The following is a 19,076-nucleotide window of genomic DNA, read 5'->3' on the forward strand; positions in this document are numbered from 1 at the left end:
TTAGACTTTGACGCTGATTTTGAAAACTTTCAAATATATTATATAGAAGTAATCCATCATCAGTTTCACATTTCTCTCGCCTCTTTTGTGTTTTTTTTTCTTCACATTTGTTGTACATATGAATATGATACAAAGAGTTGATAAATAAGAACCTTAAAATACAGAGACTCAACAAATATATCTGATCTGTTTATCACACCATTATTTGATGAGTTGTGTTGTAATATTTGATCTGATGAAGTATAATAATCCTCTCAGCGTTTGTCATGTGAGCTCAGTGTATAGTTGATGTTGTCTGATATAATCTATTACTCCATCTTCAGTCAAGTATTTAACCGATAACCCTCGCGAAATGCATTGCCTGAAAGAAGCAGAGGAATGAGCAAGAGAAATCATTTTTTAGTGTATATGAACTGTTCTCGGGAAGGATAAATAAATCTCACACTACCTTAATCTACTCGAACTGATTTGATTAGGAACAGTATTGTCAACGATTTTGACGTTAGCCTGCGAAAGAAATCGAGGGGGCACTATTCAGTAAACCATGTGCACAATCACGGACTGATACAGCAGAGTCAGAACAGAAACCTGGTAATACTTACACAGTTTTCGTTTAAGATTTCGTCACCAGAGATCATATTTTCAACATCTTGTCCTTCTCTACGGATGCACACAATGCCATAATCTTTGCAAATAGTTCTTAACTTCAAAAACCAAGTGTTGAAAAAGGAGCATAACTGTGAGTAAATTTGATAAACACATCTACGTTTATATAACAATGCTACCTTGGTTTACCTGTTCAGGGATCCAAACACCGGGAGTGCAGAAAGATAGCAGTAAATCCGAGCCACATAGTAGCATGACTTTGAGAGATTCTAGCATTAGAATAAATTTGTGTTTGTCATTTGCGTAGTGGCTAGCACGTATGATAAAAACATAGCAAGCAACACTATTCAGACGACCCAGCAATTACTCCCAAAATGTAAGTGAGATAAACTTTGAATAGAAAGATGCTAAAGGCGACACAGGACACTTCTTGCAGTTATCTTACCCTCGGGTACATGTCGATTTGTTGTTAAGAAAGTCTTGACCCTTGATAAAACCGTCAAAGTTCGTTGGTAGTTGCTTTGAGATGCCTGTAGAAACAGCTTCCACATTTTTGTAAACAACGCATTGTTCCACTAAAGAGAACTGATTAAAAGCTTTTCGAGGAATAAGAAAGTACCTCCCACGGATCAACCATTACAAAGTCAGAGCTTTGACATGATACATTACACATCTCTAAACGATGTTCTGCAGATAAAAGGCCCTACACATAATCTGATGAAATTATTAGTTCTAAGGGAAACTAAACAGAATAGTAAACAGAAGAACTTTGGGAGCTAAAAAAGAAAAAGAAGCTCTTAGTTTCATCACACATAACATGTCCATTAGCATAGGTTCAGAAAAAAAAGAGTCATTATGGAAAGAAACTAAGATTCTCAAGATGACAAATACCTTCTTCTTATATGCATCATTAACAGGAGACATATATCCTCCAAGAACATGAAATCCTTTTGAGCGTAATTCATCTCTCGCCAGCTCTAGCGACAAAAAAAAGGAAGAGAACTTATCAGTTTGATGTAAAGAAACATATACATTTGAACAAAAGGTCACAGCAATGGACAAGAATCAACAATTGAAACCTCTAAGTTCTGCAGTTCATTCTTGTCATATGCCGGTTTTATAAACCAAAATATACAAAGCTAACACAATCATATACTCAAGAAACGGTTTCACTCAAGAAGTAAACAACAAGGCATATAATCTTAAGCTACTTTTGACTATAAACCAGTATTGGATTTTCCCATTGAAACGAGTCAAAACACTGATCATTATGCCTCAAATTGTGAAAACTTTCGGATTGATAGAATCTGAAACGCCATTGATAAACATATAAAAAAATGAATTATATATCTACTCTGGTAAAAGAACTGACCAAACATGCGTAAATGCATGAAAGTAGGAGGATTGAAACTCCCAGTTGCCACAAGCACTACACAAGTTTTGTCCCTGTTTCAGACAAACAATCGAAAATATTCAACACCCGGACGGAATTTTAATAATAAACCTGGTGAGAATCTCATCATCATAAGTAACCAAGCAGATCAAATTTACAAAATCAGAATTTTCACAAAAAAGACAAATGAAGGGAATCAAAATCGAGAATAAGCTTCAAAATTTACTCAGTGTTTGATCCATAAGATAATTTCTCGACTGGTAACGGGACATCCATTGAACTCTGATGATTGAATCTCAGTCTCTTAATGGTAGCTCCGGCGAATGATCAGGGACAGCGAAAATAAGACGACGACGGCGAAAGTATTAAAAGATAGAGAGAAACGACATCGTATGAAAAAGGTTTGTTAAAACGAAACGTTTTACAGCTAACGAGAAGATAGATATTAGACACAATACGAAGCCGTTTAAAACTAAACGCATCGTTCAGGTAGCGAGGGTTAAAAAAGCTAAAAAAGCTTCATTCTATTTTTTTCAGTGAAAAACGAAAGCGAAAATGAAATCTTTATCCCCAAAATTTTGAAATTCAAATCCGCGCTAACAGTCTCTCTCTCTCTCTCGCTCTATCTCTAGAGTAGGTCGTCGGCGATGTTTTCCGTCAAGGAGAATCCGAGGGGGAAGACGGCGAATGTGAAGATTGAGAATCTTTTCGTTCAGATCTTTGAGAGGAAGAGGCGAATCGTCGAGCAGGTTCAGCAACAAGTAGATCTCTATGACCAGCATTTAGCTTCCAAATGCCTACTCGCCGGAGTATCTCCTCCGTCGTGGCTCTGGTCTCCGTCTCTACCTTCCCAAACTTCCGGTAGTTGTTAAATCTGATTTTTAGTGCTCAATTTCTTGTCCGTGATGGTAAATGTAGATTTGTTTGGCTAATTAGAGCAAAATTGATTAGTAGTCTTAGTGGCTATTGAGTAATGATGCTGCGAAGTTGTTTGATACTTAAACGGGAAATGGATTGAAAGTTTATAAAGCGTATTACCATAAATTTGATGTCGAATTACTGTGAGAAGATGGAATTGAAAGATTAGAAATGGTGTTAGGGTTCATAATCACACTTTGATGTTGATTTTTCTGTGATAAGTTAAGGAGCATTTTGTTAAGGCTAGTATTAACGTACATTGCGTGTATATCTGTTTCAGTTACGATTGAATAGAAGAGTTTCTGTTTGCGATTCTTATTGTGATGTTTGTTTATATGTATACAGAGTTAAATAAGGAGGAGATTATATCAGAACTTCTATTTCCTTCATCAAGACCTTCCATCGTTTGTCCTAGCAGTCGTCCCTTTTCATACCAACGGCCTGTCAGGTTTCTAGCTGACAATGTAGTAAGACAAGACCTGACCTCTGTGGTAAATAACCCGCTAGAAGAGCAGTTGCTTGAAGAGGAACCGCAACACAACCTCTCACACAACTTAGTCAGACAAGTTTCGAATCATTCTCATGAGCAGGATGTTAATATTGCATCTCCTAGAGATGTACATGAGAAAGAGAGATTGCCAGAAAGTGTCTCAATCGATTGCAGAGAGAATCAAAGTTGTTCATCTCCCGAACACTCCAAGAATCAGAGAGTTGAAACTAATCTTGATGCTACATCTCCTGGATGTAGCCAAGGGGAAAAGGTTCCCAAATGTGTCTCAACTACTGGTTGTAAGCGGAAATCTTCATCTCTTGGTTATTGTCAAGAGGAAATTGAACCAGACACTTGCATTGACCCTGGATTATCACTTGCTAAGATGCAGAGATCAAGGTCACGTCAAAAAGCTTTGGAGCTTCGTAGTAGTGCAAAAGCGTCAAAAAGCCGTTCAAACAGTAGAAATGAGCTCAAACCTTCTCCGGGTGGTGATATAGGCTTTGGGATTGCTTCATTAAGGTCTGATAGTGTTAGTGAGATAAAGTTATTTAAGCATGATGAAAATGATGAAGAGTGTCGAGAAGAAGTGGAGAACAGTAATTCTCAAGGTAAAAGAGGAGATCAATGTATTAAGATTAGTGTACCTACAGAGTCTTTTACCTTGCATCATGAAGTGGATTCAGTGTCAATATCTTCAAGTGGTGATGCTTATGCTTCTATTGTACCAGAATGTCTACTCGAGTCTGGTCATGTGAATGACATTGATATATTACAGTCCATTGAGACAATTGATGAAGCGTCTGGCAAAGTAGATGAGCAAGTGGATGATCCCAAAAGCAGAAGTTGCTATGAAACAGCTTATCTCGATGGAAGTACAAGATCTAAAAGCTCAATTCAAGATAACTCCAAGAGGAAACATCAAAAATCAAGCAACTCCTTTTCTGGTAATTTTCTGTTAACAAATTCAAATCCCTCTCACTGGGCTGATCATGAAGTAGAATTACCTCAAGCAATAACTACGACTAGTGAAGTTTCTATGGTGACAGATGCGGGAACGAGCATCTTTCAGTCTGAAATCATTGCAAGATCTAGAAGTAATGCTCGAGAAAATAGATCCAAGACCGAGCATTCAGGCTCTGTTGAGTCTTCTTCAATTAACTTGGAGCCAAGAGATTCAATTCCAGTACTGCAAGGTAGCCATGTAAAAGATTCACTGAATCCCTCTAGTGTTGATGCTGAAGGTTTAGTAGTTGAAAATATTACTAGCAGCGATCAATCAAAAGAAACGGGTGAATGTGTTGACACTAACAGATGTTCAAGTGCTGAAAGGGTAAGCCAAACTGGTATCTCCCCAGATGAGACCACATTTGCGGGTGCAATCCAAGACTCTATATCCCAGATCGAGCTTTTGAGCTTTGTTGAGTCCTCTTCAATTGAACTGCAGTCGAGACACTCAGTCAAGCAATCAGACGATGAAAGTGTATTGTTGAAGCCCGTTACTGTTAATGGCGAAGCTTTATTAGTGGAGGAAGATAACAATGGTGAGTCAACTGAAATTAGCGGTATTTCAAAATCTAGAAGTTTAAGCCAAACTGACATCACGGTAGTTTTGCCAGTGGTGGTGGAATCTATTCTTAATGAAAGTGGTACTCCGGAAAAATTGATTGACCATTCTAAAAGATGTGATATCAGTTGTGGGTCCAAGGAAGTACAGCCACTGGGTTCATTGACCGAAGTGGGGAGTAACCAAAGCCATGGAATAATTAGTAGGGCAAGAAGCTCACTCATAGAAGAGGAATCAGCAAATGACTATAAGGCTCTTTCTGATGGGTCTAATCATAAATCGGCTGACAAACAACTTGAAGTTAGAGAAGGAAATTCATTGCTGAGAACCCCTGATCGCCCTGTTTTTGTGGACAACTTCGATGAGGTTCCAGAGAATAGTCGAGAAAAATCAAGCATGGAGAAGGTCCCCACCCCAGCACCCACCGCAAGGGTGTTTGATGTCCCATCTCTCACTGATTCTGGAGTAAATTTATCGGCAAACAATGAAATGAATGACATTGAAGATCACAATGGGTTAAACATAGAAATGGTAGCAGAAATGGAATCGTATGCAAGCCACCCTGGCTTAAAAGTGGGAGAGAATGAACCTACAGAGTCAAATACATTCACTGGCCATATAGATGCATTGACAAAGAGACCTCAACATGAAACATCCTCTGAAAAAGCTGTTCCCCCAATTAAAAGAGATGTAACATGTACAGAAGCAGATGAATGTCATGATCTAGAGAGCCCGATTCAAGAATTTTTCTGCTCTAGTTCCCCCATGGGGGGTTCCATGCGGCAGAATAAGCGGAGAAGAATCCTGGAAAAACCAACTAGAAGAGAGCTTTCGTCAAGTCCAGGGGTGAATATTCTTTCCCTAAGTCTTGGGACAGCTCAATATATGAGAGTCTTTAACTGCTCTTTCCTTCTAAATGTAATTAAGATGCTTTTTGAATCATGGGATTTTATATGTTGCAGGGAGACATTCTCGAGTCAGATTATGTTAGGGAAGCAGTACATCATAGGGAGGAAGCCGCATGTCACAACGTCGATAACTATGACGTTGAGTTACAGAAGTTGATTGGATCTGCATCTTCACATCACTATAGTGTTGAGTTACAAAAAATGATTGGATCTGCATCGTCAGCTGAGTTACGATTTGAAGAGGTATGTTCATTATTTCTCTGTATTCTTATGTATAATGTCTTCTAAATAGTAATCTCTTTCTCCTGAAGTTTTAATCGCTCATAAAAAAACAAAGATATCTTCATTCCATGCTCTAAAAGGGAAATAGACAATTATACCATCAATTATAAGCTGTACTATTGTTATTACTGTAATGAGAAAATCTCATTCTAGGTCTAAGTGTCGTAGTATTAAGCACCTCTCAAGCTACACATGTATATAAAAACCTCCATAAAAGTTATGGGTCAAAAGCTAAATGTAATTAAGATGCTTTTTGAATCATGGGATTTTATAATGTTGCAGGGAGACATTCTCGAGTCAGATTATGTTAGAGAAGCAGTACATCATAGGGAGGAAGCCGCATGTCACAACGTCGATAACTATGACGTTGAGTTACAGAAGTTGATTGGATCTGCATCTTCACATCACTATAGTGTTGAGTTACAAAAAATGATTGGATCTGCATCGTCAGCTGAGTTACGATTTGAAGAGGTCTGTTCATTATTTCTCTGTATTCTTATGTTTAATGTCTTCTAAATAGTAACCTCTTTCTCCTGAAGTTTTAATCGCTCATTAAAAAAAAAAAGATATCTTCGTTCCATGCTCTAAAAGGGAAATAGACAATTAAACCTTCAATTAAAAGCTGTACTATTGTTATTACTAATGAGAAAATCTCATTCTAGGTCTAAGTGTCGTAGTATTAAGCATCTCTCAAGCTACACATGTATATAAAAAGCTCCACAAAAATTATCGGTCAAAATCTGAAATCCTAATTAAGTCTCAGATTAGTAGTGCTCATCCTTGTGTGTCTTTATTTCTATGACTCTACTGATTGTCTGCCAAGAGATGAAACTGCAGTACAGTTCAAGCTCTTAGTTCCATAATGATTTATCTTGTTCTATATGATGTGCAATTAACCAGAACATGGATGTTTACAGAGTTATTTACTCAAGGAAGCTGGATTGATGAGTCCTGCCTCGCTTTCCTACAGAACAGAACAGCTAAGTGTACAGAGGAGTCAAATTGCTCCAGATCACAGAGTTGGATCAGAAAATATTAACTTTTTTCCATATGCTGGTGAAACCTCACATGGATTAGCTAGTTGTATTGTTCGCGACTCAGATAGTTCTCCTTGCTTAACACCCTTGGGTTTGATAAGCTCAGACGATGGAAGCCCCCCTGTCTTGGAGGGTTTTATTATCCAGACTGATGATGAAAATCAAAGCGGCTCCAAAAACCAGTTAAATCATGACAGCTTCCAACTTCCAAGAACTACAGCAGAAAGTGCAGCCATGATAGAGCAGATTTGCAAGTCTGCTTGCATGAACACTCCGTCATTACATCTGGCTAAAACATTTAAGTTCGATGAAAAACTAGACTTGGATCAGTCTGTTTCAACCGAGCTGTTTGATGGCATGTTTTTCAGTCAGAATCTCGAGGGTAGCTCTGTCTTTGATAACTTGGGGATTAACCATGATTATACAGGAAGATCGTACACTGACTCTTTGCCTGGTACTGGCTCATCTGCTGAGGCTAGGAATCCTTGCATGTCACCAACTGAGAAGCTGTGGTATAGAAGTTTGCAAAAGTCTTCCAGTTCAGAGAAACGAAGCACTCAGACACCAGACCTACCTTGCATTAGCGAAGAGAATGAGAACATAGAAGAGGAAGCTGAGAACTTATGTACGAACACTCCAAAGTCTATGAGGTCAGAGAAGCGAGGAAGTTCAATTCCGGAACTTCCTTGCATAGCTGAAGAGAACGAAAACATAGATGAGATATCTGATGCTGTCAATGAAGCATCTGGTTCTGAAAGGGAGAATGTGTCTGCTGAAAGGAAACCTCTTGGTGATGTTAATGAAGATCCTATGAAGCTTCTTCCATCTGTTTCTGAAGCCAAGATTCCTGCCGATAGACAGAGTCTAGACTCTGTCAGTACTGCATTCAGCTTTTCAGCTAAGTGCAACAGTGTCAAAAGTAAAGTGGGAAAGCTGAGTAACCGAAGATTCACGGGTAAAGGTAAAGAGAACCAAGGTGGAGCAGGTGCTAAAAGAAATGTTAAACCGCCTAGTAGCAGGTTCAGTAAGCCTAAGTTGTCTTGCAACTCGAGTTTGACAACTGTAGGTCCACGGTTACAAGAAAAAGAACCTAGGCACAACAACATTGTCTCAAACATCACTTCGTTCGTTCCACTAGTGCAGCAGCAAAAACCAGCACCTGCACTAATTACAGGTAATTGTTATTTCTTTCGAGTATGAGGCTTTTGAAATTTCCAATTAATTGGAGGTATCATTTTACCATCTTGCGCTAGTTATTCACCTGATTTGACCCTATTTATGTTTCCTCCAGGGAAAAGGGATGTCAAAGTAAAGGCCCTGGAGGCTGCTGAGGCTTCAAAACGTATTGCTGAACAGAAAGAGAATGATCGTAAGCTGAAGAAGGAAGCTATGAAGCTTGAACGGGCAAAACAGGAACAGGAAAATCTGAAAAAGCAAGAGATAGAGAAGAAAAAGAAAGAAGAAGATCGAAAGAAAAAGGAGGCAGAAATGGCTTGGAAGCAGGAGATGGAAAAGAAAAAGAAAGAAGAAGAAAGGAAGAGAAAGGAGTTTGAAATGGCTGATAGGAAAAGGCAGAGGGAAGAAGAAGACAAAAGGTTGAAGGAAGCTAAAAAAAGACAACGCATTGCAGATTTTCAAAGACAACAAAGAGAGGCTGATGAAAAGCTTCAAGCTGAAAAAGAATTGAAAAGACAAGCTATGGTAAGAGCCCTTCTCTTGTTCTGTTCTTCAAAACTTTGTTTGACTATTGTGGTGTAGGAGATTTTGCTAAGTTAAAAATAACGACATTTTTAGGATGCGAGAATAAAAGCACAAAAGGAACTCAAAGAAGACCAAAATAATGCTGAGAAAACCAGGCAAGCGAATTCTAGGATCCCAGCGGTGAGATCAAAGAGTAATTCTAGTGATGATACCAATGCTTCAAGAAGCTCTAGAGAAAATGATTTCAAGGTATAAGTCTCTCATCTTTTGTAGACAATTTAGAGATGAAACCAATCATAATTGATGACAATAGTTGTGCTTGCAGGTGATAAGCAATCCAGGGAACATGTCTGAAGAAGCCAACATGGGAATTGAAGAAATGGAAGAGTCGTACAACATCTCTCCATACAAATGCTCAGATGACGAAGATGAAGAGGAAGACGACAATGACGACATGTCCAACAAAAAATTCGCTCCTACTTGGGCCAGGTTTTGTTTCTGAATTGCTCTCTCATTCGTTAATGTTTATCTCTCATTAGTCATTATCATTTGTTTACCCCAACGCTTCTTATCTACACAGCAAGAGCAATGTACGGCTCGCTGTCATTTCCCAACAAAACATTGATCCCGATGTTACTTTTCCTGCAAAAAGCGCCTGTGATATAAGTAACGGTAAGATATCTTGATTACATTTTATAGAAAAAAAGTGTCATAGTTTTCGCCATACTTATGGATAAGTTTTTGTTATGAATCTCTCAGTTCTTTTGCCGCGAAAGTTCCAGTCGAGATAGCATAAACAACGAGAAGCCAAAGGTCAGATTCTCAGTGACATTAAAACCACAAACAAAGTAAGTATCTATGTGTTTCAAGTTTCTTCTTAACTTTTGCTGAAAATGAGGAACATAAACCATAGTATCTTTAAGCTTAAGATTCCTTTTTGCTTTCTTATGTATCAGTGAATGGGTAATGTAATAATTAATTAGTCAATCCCCATTGACGCTCATGTTCATACATAACGGCTACTTCCATTTTGTAAAATATTCATAGGTTCTGTTGATTTTCCTAGTGGAAAGAGCCAGGTGCTGAAAGCAAGAGATTTGTTCTTTTTCAATATAACCAAATTCTCACTACTTTTCAATGTCGACTTCGTCAAAATAACTTTTGGATAAGAAAGAAAAAAAATAACTTTTTGGATCACGATCGCTTAACTATATTTATTATTTAATAACTGTCGAATTCAGAACTTAAATAAAGTAGTCACAAATCACAATTGTGGGATTTATTATTTAGCACTCGCTCACTTTTGCACAACGGATTGAAAAATGCTGTTGAACTTGTTAAATATGTTTACTGAGATGGTATAATCACAGAAATTCACTAGTATCAATTTCAGTATCTGTTTCAAAAGTAGTGAATGCTTTTTCTAGTCTACAAAACAGTTAACAGTAAACAGTCAACCATAGTGGGTGAGTCAAATTGAGTTATATGATAAAATAGACAGAAACTTAAATGAAGTAAAAGATCAATAATATTTCTATTCACGTGGTGGCGCTATATAGATTCCATTAAAACGGTCAGTTTTGATTTTTGCGTCCCATGTACCAGACCCCACCCGACCCGCTCCACCACTTTTGTTCCCACCCTTAAAAACGACAGCGTTTCACACCAACCTTAATAACCGTTGCCACAGTAAAAATACTATAATACCCTCACCTTCTTCATAATCATCAATTCGAATCCATTTTCCCACCACAGTAATACCGAAACTTTCTCTTCTCTCTCTCTCTAATGTCTCTATCAAGAAAGCTTCTTGTTATCTTCTTCACATGGATAACAGCTCTATCCATGTCGAAACCAATCTTCGTATCATCCGATAACATGAATTTCACATTCAAATCCTTCACAATCCGTAACCTCACATTCCTCGGAGATTCACATCTCCGAAACGGTGTCGTTGGGCTCACAAGAGAGCTAGGTGTTCCCGATACAAGCTCCGGTACAGTAATCTACAACAATCCGATCCGTTTCTACGATCCGGATTCAAACACCACGGCGTCTTTCTCCACTCACTTCTCCTTCACCGTTCAAAACTTAAACCCAGATCCAACCTCCGCCGGTGACGGACTCGCTTTCTTCCTCTCTCACGACAACGATACTTTAGGAAGTCCCGGTGGTTACTTAGGTCTCGTCAATTCCTCTCAGCCGATGAAGAATCGATTCGTCGCTATCGAATTCGATACGAAATTGGATCCTCATTTCAACGATCCAAATGGTAATCACATTGGTTTAGATGTTGATAGTTTGAACTCAATCTCAACTTCAGATCCTTTGCTTTCGTCTCAGATTGATCTCAAATCTGGTAAATCGATAACTTCTTGGATCGATTACAAGAACGATTTACGTTTATTGAACGTGTTCTTGAGTTATACAGATCCAGTCACTACAACGAAGAAGCCAGAGAAGCCTCTTTTATCGGTTAACATCGATCTTTCTCCGTTCTTGAACGGTGAAATGTATGTAGGATTCTCAGGTTCAACAGAAGGAAGCACAGAGATTCATCTGATCGAGAATTGGAGTTTCAAGACTTCTGGATTTCTTCCGGTGAGATCGAAATCTAATCATCTTCACAATGTTTCAGATAGTTCTGTGGTGAATGATGATCCTGTTGTGATACCGAGTAAGAAGCGGAGGCATCGACACAATCTTGCTATTGGACTTGGTATTTCTTGTCCGGTGTTAATCTGTTTAGCTCTCTTTGTGTTTGGGTACTTTACTTTGAAGAAATGGAAAAGTGTGAAAGCAGAGAAGGAGCTTAAGACTGAGCTAATCACTGGTTTAAGAGAGTTTAGCTATAAAGAGCTTTACACAGCTACTAAAGGGTTTCATTCAAGTAGAGTCATTGGAAGAGGAGCGTTTGGGAATGTTTACAGAGCTATGTTTGTTTCCTCTGGGACGATCTCTGCTGTGAAAAGATCGAGGCATAATTCAACCGAAGGTAAAACAGAGTTTTTGGCAGAGTTATCGATTATTGCTTGCTTGCGGCACAAGAATCTTGTTCAGTTGCAGGGTTGGTGTAACGAGAAAGGTGAATTGCTTCTTGTCTATGAGTTCATGCCTAATGGAAGTCTTGATAAGATTCTGTATCAAGAATCACAAACAGGAGCTGTGGCGCTTGACTGGTCTCATAGGCTGAATATAGCGATTGGTTTAGCATCAGCTTTGTCTTATCTTCACCATGAGTGTGAGCAGCAAGTGGTTCACAGAGATATTAAGACGAGCAACATAATGCTTGACATAAACTTCAACGCAAGGCTGGGAGATTTTGGTCTAGCTAGACTCACGGAGCATGATAAGAGCCCTGTCTCAACTTTAACCGCTGGTACAATGGGTTACCTCGCACCAGAGTATCTCCAATACGGCACAGCGACTGAGAAAACAGATGCTTTTAGCTACGGAGTGGTGATCCTAGAAGTTGCTTGTGGGAGAAGGCCAATAGATAAAGAACCAGAGAGTCAAAAGACAGTGAATCTAGTGGATTGGGTTTGGAGATTGCACAGTGAAGGAAGAGTTCTTGAAGCTGTGGATGAGAGATTGAAAGGTGAGTTTGATGAAGAAATGATGAAGAAACTTTTGCTTGTGGGTCTTAAATGTGCCCATCCAGATAGTAATGAGAGACCATCTATGAGACGTGTTCTTCAGATACTTAACAATGAGATTGAGCCAAGTCCGGTTCCGAAGATGAAACCTACATTGTCTTTCTCTTGTGGGTTAAGTCTTGATGACATTGTTTCGGAAGATGAAGAAGGAGACAGCATCGTGTACGTTGTATCTTAGTATAACACTTTTAATTCTTTCGTTTTGATTGATATTTTTTCATTTGATTTTGTATAAACACTATGTGTGGCCTTTGGTTCAATGAGTTTATATTGAACCATTAGGTTTCTGTTTTCATATAAATCTATCTCAGAATCTTGAACAAAAGCTCATTTTCTAAATAGGGAATGATTTATAGAGAAATCAAAAGCCAAAACCCAATTTCAAGATTGATCAAAGTTACGTACCTTACTTGATAGTGAAGAAACCTTGTGACGCGATCTATATACATAACATACGCTCATGACACGATCACACAACATGGCGCAATGCGCAATGATGGTGGCAGAAGGAAAGAGAGCACACTCCCGACAAGGGCAAAACTATCTTTTTGCTAATCCCAGGTTGTGCTCTCTTTCTTCTGTCAACATTTTTCATCTTCTTCTCGGGAGGAATAGAAGAAGAAGAAGAAAAAGAGATGTGACGTGCGGCGTAAGTAAGCAGTGACGGTGGCTCTGTGACTGTCATTTATAGCGAAGAGGATGAGTTTACTGGTTACACCCGGTGAATAAGAGGTGGAGACCGGCTATAGTGTGTGATAGAAAAACGAAGCTGAAAATGGTCCTGAGATTACTTAAGAGTCATGAATCTGGAAGTTTCTACAATATTGGAGATTCTCCCTTTCACTTTCTTACCTCTTCGCTATCACATTTAATTAATTTCTTCCTTTTCATTTATATTTTGTTTCATTTCTTCAATATTCCACTTCTAATAATATTTTTAAGTGAATAAGAAACTAAAGATGTGTCACTTGAATCTAAAAGAAAAATAAAAATATTCATATGATCCGACGTTTTTTGTTTTGGTTTTTGGTTGTTGTTTTGAAGCTTCTAAATTCTAATGGGATATGCAATTTTATTTTTCAAGTTTCTTGCAATGGTTTGAGCCAAAAACCTCTAGTGGTGAAATGTGTTATTTAATAAATAGAGCTGAAAGAAAATGGAATAAAATCTCGCACGCGTGAAAGTCGGAAGTTGCTTTCACGTAAATGAACAAGGCAAAACTTTAAGTCGTCATCGACAGCTCAACCACCCTGCGATCCTGCTGTTAAATCTCAGCCGTCCGTTTAAATGAGAACTCGCTAGTTACAGGGCCCACTTTTTATTTCGTCAATAGGCACGTGTTGATTTAGATTGACACGAGTCGAGTATATAGATAGGCTTACACCAAGAGGCCCATTATATATATACAAAACAGGCCTTTTTAATTTTTGGCCCAACGACGTTTCCAGCTTGTGGCGAGAGAGAGCAACACAGCGAAGGAGAAACAAACATTTTGAATTGACTGAAGAAGCAGATATGTCAGGTTTATCGAGCTTAGTTTCTCATAGAAATGGAGCAATCTCTCTGTTACAACTCAGTTTTTCGAAATTCGGATGTTTCTCTCGAGTGTGGTTTTCTTCCGGCGCTGTCAAAACTTCGAAACGGGATGATTCTGCTTCTCACCAAGCATTTGGTGTCTCTGGTGAGTTTGTTTTCTTCATATTCTTATTGCGTTTCCAGATTTATTTTAAAATCAATTCAAGCTTTTCATGTATAGTATATAGCAGGATCCTGATTAGAAGTGTAAAAATTCAATTTTTAGAATTGTAGAGTGAAAAATTTTGTGGCTATTGCTGAATTTTGAATCCTATCATGTTTATTTCCTAAATATTCTAGATGTGTTTGACTAAAGATTTGAACTTGTTGGGGAGTTATGAAACAGGATTTGATATGGAGAAGAGCATATACAACATTCTTACAATTGACCGTTGGGGATCTCTAAATCATATGGATTATAGGCAGGCTCGTCTTAGACTGGTTCATGGGAAGCTGGCTTTGAAGTTTCTTAAATGGGTAGTGAAGCAGCCTGGTTTGGAGACTGACCATATTGTTCAGTTGGTCTGTATTACTACACATATACTAGTTAGAGCTAGAATGTATGACCCAGCAAGACACATCTTAAAAGAGTTATCTTTGATGAGTGGTAAATCAAGCTTTGTTTTTGGTGCTTTGATGACCACGTACCGTCTTTGCAATTCAAACCCTTCTGTTTACGACATCTTGATTAGAGTGTACTTGAGGGAAGGAATGATTCAAGATTCTCTGGAAATATTTCGCTTGATGGGTCTTTATGGATTCAACCCTTCTGTATATACTTGTAATGCAATACTAGGTTCCGTTGTAAAGAGTGGTGAAGATGTGTCAGTCTGGTCTTTCTTGAAGGAAATGCTTAAGAGGAAGATTTGTCCCGATGTGGCTACCTTCAATATACTAATTAATGTGCTCTGTGCTGAAGGAAGCTTTGAAAAGTCGTCTTATCTTATGCAAAAGATGGAGAAGAGTGGTTATGCGCCAACTATAGTTACATACAATACTGTGTTACATTGGTATTGTAAAAAGGGAAGATTTAAAGCTGCTATTGAGCTTCTAGATCACATGAAGTCGAAAGGGGTCGACGCTGATGTCTGTACTTATAATATGCTTATCCATGATTTGTGCAGAAGCAATAGAATTGCCAAAGGTTATTTGTTGCTGAGGGATATGAGGAAGAGGATGATTCACCCCAACGAAGTCACGTACAATACACTTATTAACGGGTTTTCTAATGAAGGAAAGGTGCTCATTGCTAGTCAACTTTTGAACGAGATGTTAAGCTTTGGACTTTCCCCGAATCATGTTACTTTCAATGCTTTGATTGATGGACACATTAGTGAGGGAAACTTTAAAGAGGCTTTGAAGATGTTTTATATGATGGAAGCAAAAGGTCTTACACCTTCTGAAGTTAGTTATGGTGTACTTTTAGATGGGTTGTGCAAGAATGCAGAGTTTGACCTAGCAAGAGGCTTTTACATGAGAATGAAGAGAAATGGGGTATGTGTTGGGCGAATAACATACACTGGAATGATTGATGGGTTATGCAAAAATGGGTTTCTGGATGAGGCAGTTGTTCTGCTTAATGAAATGAGCAAAGATGGTATTGATCCTGATATTGTCACATACTCTGCTCTTATAAATGGATTTTGCAAGGTGGGGAGGTTTAAAACTGCGAAGGAGATAGTATGTAGAATTTACCGAGTTGGTCTTAGTCCAAATGGCATCATCTACTCAACCCTGATATACAATTGTTGTAGGATGGGATGCTTAAAGGAAGCAATAAGAATTTATGAAGCTATGATCCTTGAGGGGCATACTCGAGACCATTTCACGTTCAATGTACTTGTTACTTCACTGTGTAAAGCTGGTAAAGTGGCTGAGGCAGAAGAATTTATGCGTTGCATGACAAGTGATGGTATTCTTCCTAACACTGTTAGCTTTGATTGTCTTATCAATGGGTATGGAAACTCAGGTGAAGGGCTAAAAGCGTTCTCTGTATTTGATGAGATGACCAAAGTTGGTCATCACCCAACATTCTTCACATATGGTAGTCTCCTCAAGGGATTATGCAAAGGTGGGCATTTAAGAGAGGCAGAGAAGTTTTTGAAAAGCCTCCATGCTGTTCCTGCAGCTGTTGATACTGTAATGTACAACACACTACTCACTGCAATGTGTAAATCAGGGAACTTGGCCAAGGCTGTCTCACTTTTTGGTGAGATGGTGCAACGAAGCATTCTGCCTGACAGTTATACATATACTAGTCTTATTTCTGGATTGTGTAGGAAGGGCAAGACTGTTATTGCCATACTCTTTGCTAAGGAAGCTGAAGCTCGAGGTAATGTACTTCCGAACAAAGTGATGTATACCTGTTTTGTGGATGGTATGTTCAAGGCTGGCCAGTGGAAAGCTGGTATTTATTTTCGGGAGCAAATGGATAACCTTGGCCATACCCCTGATATTGTCACAACAAATGCAATGATAGACGGTTACTCAAGGATGGGGAAAATAGAGAAGACAAATGACCTACTTCCCGAAATGGGGAACCAAAATGGGGGTCCTAATCTGACTACCTACAATATTCTCTTGCATGGATATTCAAAGAGGAAAGATGTATCCACAAGCTTTCTGCTGTATAGATCCATCATACTGAACGGCATTTTACCTGACAAGCTCACATGCCATTCTCTTGTTCTCGGAATTTGTGAATCCAACATGTTGGAGATTGGTCTTAAAATCTTGAAAGCATTCATATGCCGAGGTGTTGAAGTTGACAGGTATACGTTCAACATGCTAATCTCCAAGTGTTGTGCAAATGGAGAAATCAACTGGGCATTTGATTTGGTTAAAGTCATGACCTCTCTCGGAATCTCGCTTGACAAAGATACTTGTGACGCCATGGTAAGTGTCCTCAACAGGAACCACAGATTCCAGGAGTCTCGCATGGTTTTGCACGAAATGTCGAAGCAAGGGATATCTCCCGAGAGTAGGAAGTACATTGGTCTGATTAACGGACTTTGTAGAGTGGGAGATATAAAGACTGCGTTTGTGGTGAAGGAAGAGATGATAGCACATAAGATATGTCCGCCTAATGTAGCTGAGAGTGCAATGGTAAGAGCGCTTGCAAAATGCGGTAAGGCTGACGAAGCCACGCTGCTTCTTCGGTTTATGCTGAAAATGAAGTTGGTTCCGACTATTGCTAGTTTCACTACTCTAATGCACTTGTGTTGCAAGAACGGTAATGTTATAGAGGCCCTGGAATTGAGAGTCGTCATGAGCAATTGTGGGCTGAAGCTTGATCTTGTGTCATACAATGTTTTGATTACTGGACTTTGCGCCAAAGGTGATATGGCACTTGCATTTGAACTCTATGAAGAGATGAAAGGAGATGGATTTTTAGCCAATGCGACTACATACAAAGCTCTCATCAGGGGGTTACTTGCCCGGGAAACAGCATTCTCCGGGGCTGATATTATCTTGAAAGATTTACTTGCAAGAGGATTCATAACATCTATGAGCTTGTCACAAGATTCACACAGAAACTTGAAAATGGCCATGGAGAAGCTGAAGGCCTTGCAAAGTAACAAGAAGGATTAACATCAGAACGAGCTTTAAGAGTAATCATATGATCAACTTCCGTACGCAAATTAGTATTAACGCTTATTACAGGCATCTGTTTCTCTGTAGCACGGTTCGTTCTGAATCCTAATGTTTGTTACTCTCTCTGAGATCCTTACAAATCCTTATTTATAGTGTTTTCTGTTTTCTAGATGATATTGCAGTTTGTCACCGTGAAGAGCTGGATTTGCAAAGTAATGTTCTCTCGAAGAACCAGCTAAAGCTCTTTGAACTTTGTCTGATTCACAGTATGCATCTTACTCATTCTCTCTCTGATTGACAATAAATTATGCATCATAGTGATGATTATTTTACTTTCTTGAGGTGAGTGCCAGTCAGTTCCAGAAGCTTAAGCTTGTACTGTTATACAGAACAAGACAAGCAAGACAGTGAAGGTGCAACCTTACTGGCTCCTTTCTCTGACAAATACAACTCAAAAACTACACCAAAGGAGAGTTTGATTGAATCTCTTAAACTTCCAGGTGGGTTGATAAACGCTGTCTTTAACTCCACTTGCATTAAAGATCTTGTTTGTTTGTTCGTTTCTTACATATTGGACTCTCTGGCCAAGTCTTTCTTTACAGAGACAAAGCAGGAGGAGGAACAAGCTCTTAATAGCTGGAGCTGTGTTGTCATTTCATGTGCTGAATTCACCTGTAATCAATCTGGACTCACCAAAGATAATGGTTCAGGGAAAAATGATGCAGAGCCATGGCAGCAAAAAAAAAAAGCTTCTTCTGTGTCTTTGAAGATTCTTTTTGATGAATATGTCGGAACAACGAGAAACTAGTTGTTGTGTTGGAATGGTGTCTGATGGATCTTGATGCAGACAGAATCTAACAGTTAGTCAGATTTGCATCACTGGATTTGTTCCATTTTGCAATACCCACTCGTGAGCCTCCTGTAACACAAATATTATTATATGTTTAAATGTGTTCATTGTCTGTTAGTCTACTAACAATTTAATTAAGATCAAATATATAACATGTTTAGATCATTATTATATTAAACTTTGGTTACACCTATTATGAGTAAACAAAATGATTATGAACAAATTGTCGCAGCTACTATTCAACAAATTAATTATTGAATTTACCAAATCTCTATTGTTTATTGCTCTCCATACTAAATAATTAAAGATATTGAAGAGTATAAAATGAATGGAGCAAGTGGATTAAGATATAATTAGTTTGGTAAAATTGGTAGAAAGAGTGATGACAGATGACATTTTAGATTAAGAATTTTTATCAAACAAGAGGAAAAAAGACTATTATTTACTTAAAAGTAATCATATTTCATCAAACAAATAGACCACTTGATTAATTGATAAA

The 19,076-nt window shown here is 38.5% G+C and overlaps 4 protein-coding genes and 1 non-coding gene across 19 annotated transcripts; 3 read left to right on the forward strand and 2 right to left on the reverse strand.

Moving 5' to 3' along the window:
• Positions 1 to 7: 7 nt before the first annotated feature.
• Positions 8 to 2,441, reverse strand: NMNAT (nicotinate/nicotinamide mononucleotide adenyltransferase). 3 transcript variants are annotated; one of them, NM_124963.5, is made up of 9 exons: positions 2,226 to 2,441; positions 1,979 to 2,052; positions 1,498 to 1,583; positions 1,226 to 1,309; positions 1,052 to 1,136; positions 796 to 875; positions 603 to 704; positions 449 to 507; positions 8 to 361 (listed from the first exon to the last, which is right to left on the reverse strand). In NM_124963.5, exons 1-9 carry the CDS (start codon positions 2,273 to 2,275, stop codon positions 265 to 267), a joined length of 717 nt encoding a protein of 238 aa, NP_200392.3. In that variant the 5' UTR covers positions 2,276 to 2,441; the 3' UTR covers positions 8 to 264. The 3 variants fall into 3 exon arrangements, with proteins under 3 accessions (NP_200392.3, NP_001190551.1, NP_001329970.1); NM_001203622.1 differs by having other exon boundaries at positions 21 to 361; positions 796 to 949; positions 1,052 to 1,191; positions 1,288 to 1,320; positions 2,226 to 2,383; NM_001345151.1 differs by having other exon boundaries at positions 21 to 361; positions 603 to 949; positions 1,052 to 1,191; positions 1,288 to 1,320; positions 2,226 to 2,383.
• Positions 2,323 to 10,171, forward strand: WYR (inner centromere protein, ARK-binding region protein; the record flags this gene model as incomplete). 11 transcript variants are annotated; one of them, NM_124964.1, is made up of 11 exons in its annotated part: positions 2,323 to 2,400; positions 2,632 to 2,860; positions 3,263 to 5,820; positions 5,937 to 6,125; positions 6,447 to 6,635; positions 7,082 to 8,375; positions 8,493 to 8,902; positions 8,996 to 9,151; positions 9,228 to 9,391; positions 9,483 to 9,574; positions 9,950 to 10,071. In NM_124964.1, 11 exons carry the CDS (start codon positions 2,323 to 2,325, stop codon positions 10,069 to 10,071), a joined length of 5,481 nt encoding a protein of 1,826 aa, NP_200393.1. The 11 variants fall into 11 exon arrangements, with proteins under 11 accessions (NP_200393.1, NP_001331529.1, NP_001331530.1 ...); NM_001345154.1 differs by lacking the exon at positions 6,447 to 6,635 and having other exon boundaries at positions 9,216 to 9,391; positions 9,662 to 10,101; NM_001345155.1 differs by lacking the exon at positions 6,447 to 6,635 and having other exon boundaries at positions 9,662 to 10,101.
• A 481-nt stretch (positions 10,172 to 10,652) lies between these two features.
• Positions 10,653 to 12,879, forward strand: AT5G55830 (Concanavalin A-like lectin protein kinase family protein; the record flags this gene model as incomplete). The annotated part of the gene is made up of 1 exon (NM_124965.2): positions 10,691 to 12,879. One exon carries the CDS (start codon positions 10,691 to 10,693, stop codon positions 12,734 to 12,736), a length of 2,046 nt encoding a protein of 681 aa, NP_200394.1. The 3' UTR covers positions 12,737 to 12,879.
• Positions 12,880 to 13,047: 168 nt separating this feature from the next.
• Positions 13,048 to 13,153, reverse strand: MIR156h. The gene has a single exon (NR_143354.1). It is a non-coding gene; the product is annotated as a microRNA ath-MIR156h precursor (primary transcript).
• Positions 13,154 to 14,028: 875 nt separating this feature from the next.
• Positions 14,029 to 18,796, forward strand: AT5G55840 (PPR superfamily protein; the record flags this gene model as incomplete). Of its 3 annotated transcripts, none has more annotated exons than NM_001345162.1 (4): positions 14,029 to 14,239; positions 14,480 to 17,818; positions 17,898 to 17,993; positions 18,070 to 18,796. In NM_001345162.1, 2 exons carry the CDS (start codon positions 14,074 to 14,076, stop codon positions 17,722 to 17,724), a joined length of 3,411 nt encoding a protein of 1,136 aa, NP_001331238.1. The 3 variants fall into 3 exon arrangements, with proteins under 3 accessions (NP_001331238.1, NP_200395.2, NP_001331239.1); NM_124966.3 differs by having other exon boundaries at positions 17,898 to 18,227; positions 18,330 to 18,794; NM_001345163.1 differs by lacking the exons at positions 14,029 to 14,239; positions 17,898 to 17,993; positions 18,070 to 18,796 and having other exon boundaries at positions 14,434 to 17,724.
• Positions 18,797 to 19,076: the final 280 nt, after the last annotated feature.

This window comes from Arabidopsis thaliana, chromosome 5 (assembly GCF_000001735.4).
Source record: "Arabidopsis thaliana chromosome 5, partial sequence".
Taxonomy (NCBI): Eukaryota; Viridiplantae; Streptophyta; class Magnoliopsida; order Brassicales; family Brassicaceae; genus Arabidopsis; species Arabidopsis thaliana.

Excerpts from the sequence above, each read along its gene's own strand:
- NMNAT (NM_001203622.1), bottom strand. The coding sequence starts at position 2,275 with ATGGATGTCCCGTTACCAGTCGAGAAATTATCTTATGGATCAAACACT. Across the intron at positions 1,321-1,497 it reads ATGATGCATATAAGAAGAAG|ATTATGTGTAGGGCCTTTTA; the intron begins GTATTTGTCATC and ends TAATTTCATCAG. Across the intron at positions 362-448 it reads ATCAGTTCGAGTAGATTAAG|GCAATGCATTTCGCGAGGGT; the intron begins GTAGTGTGAGAT and ends TGCTTCTTTCAG.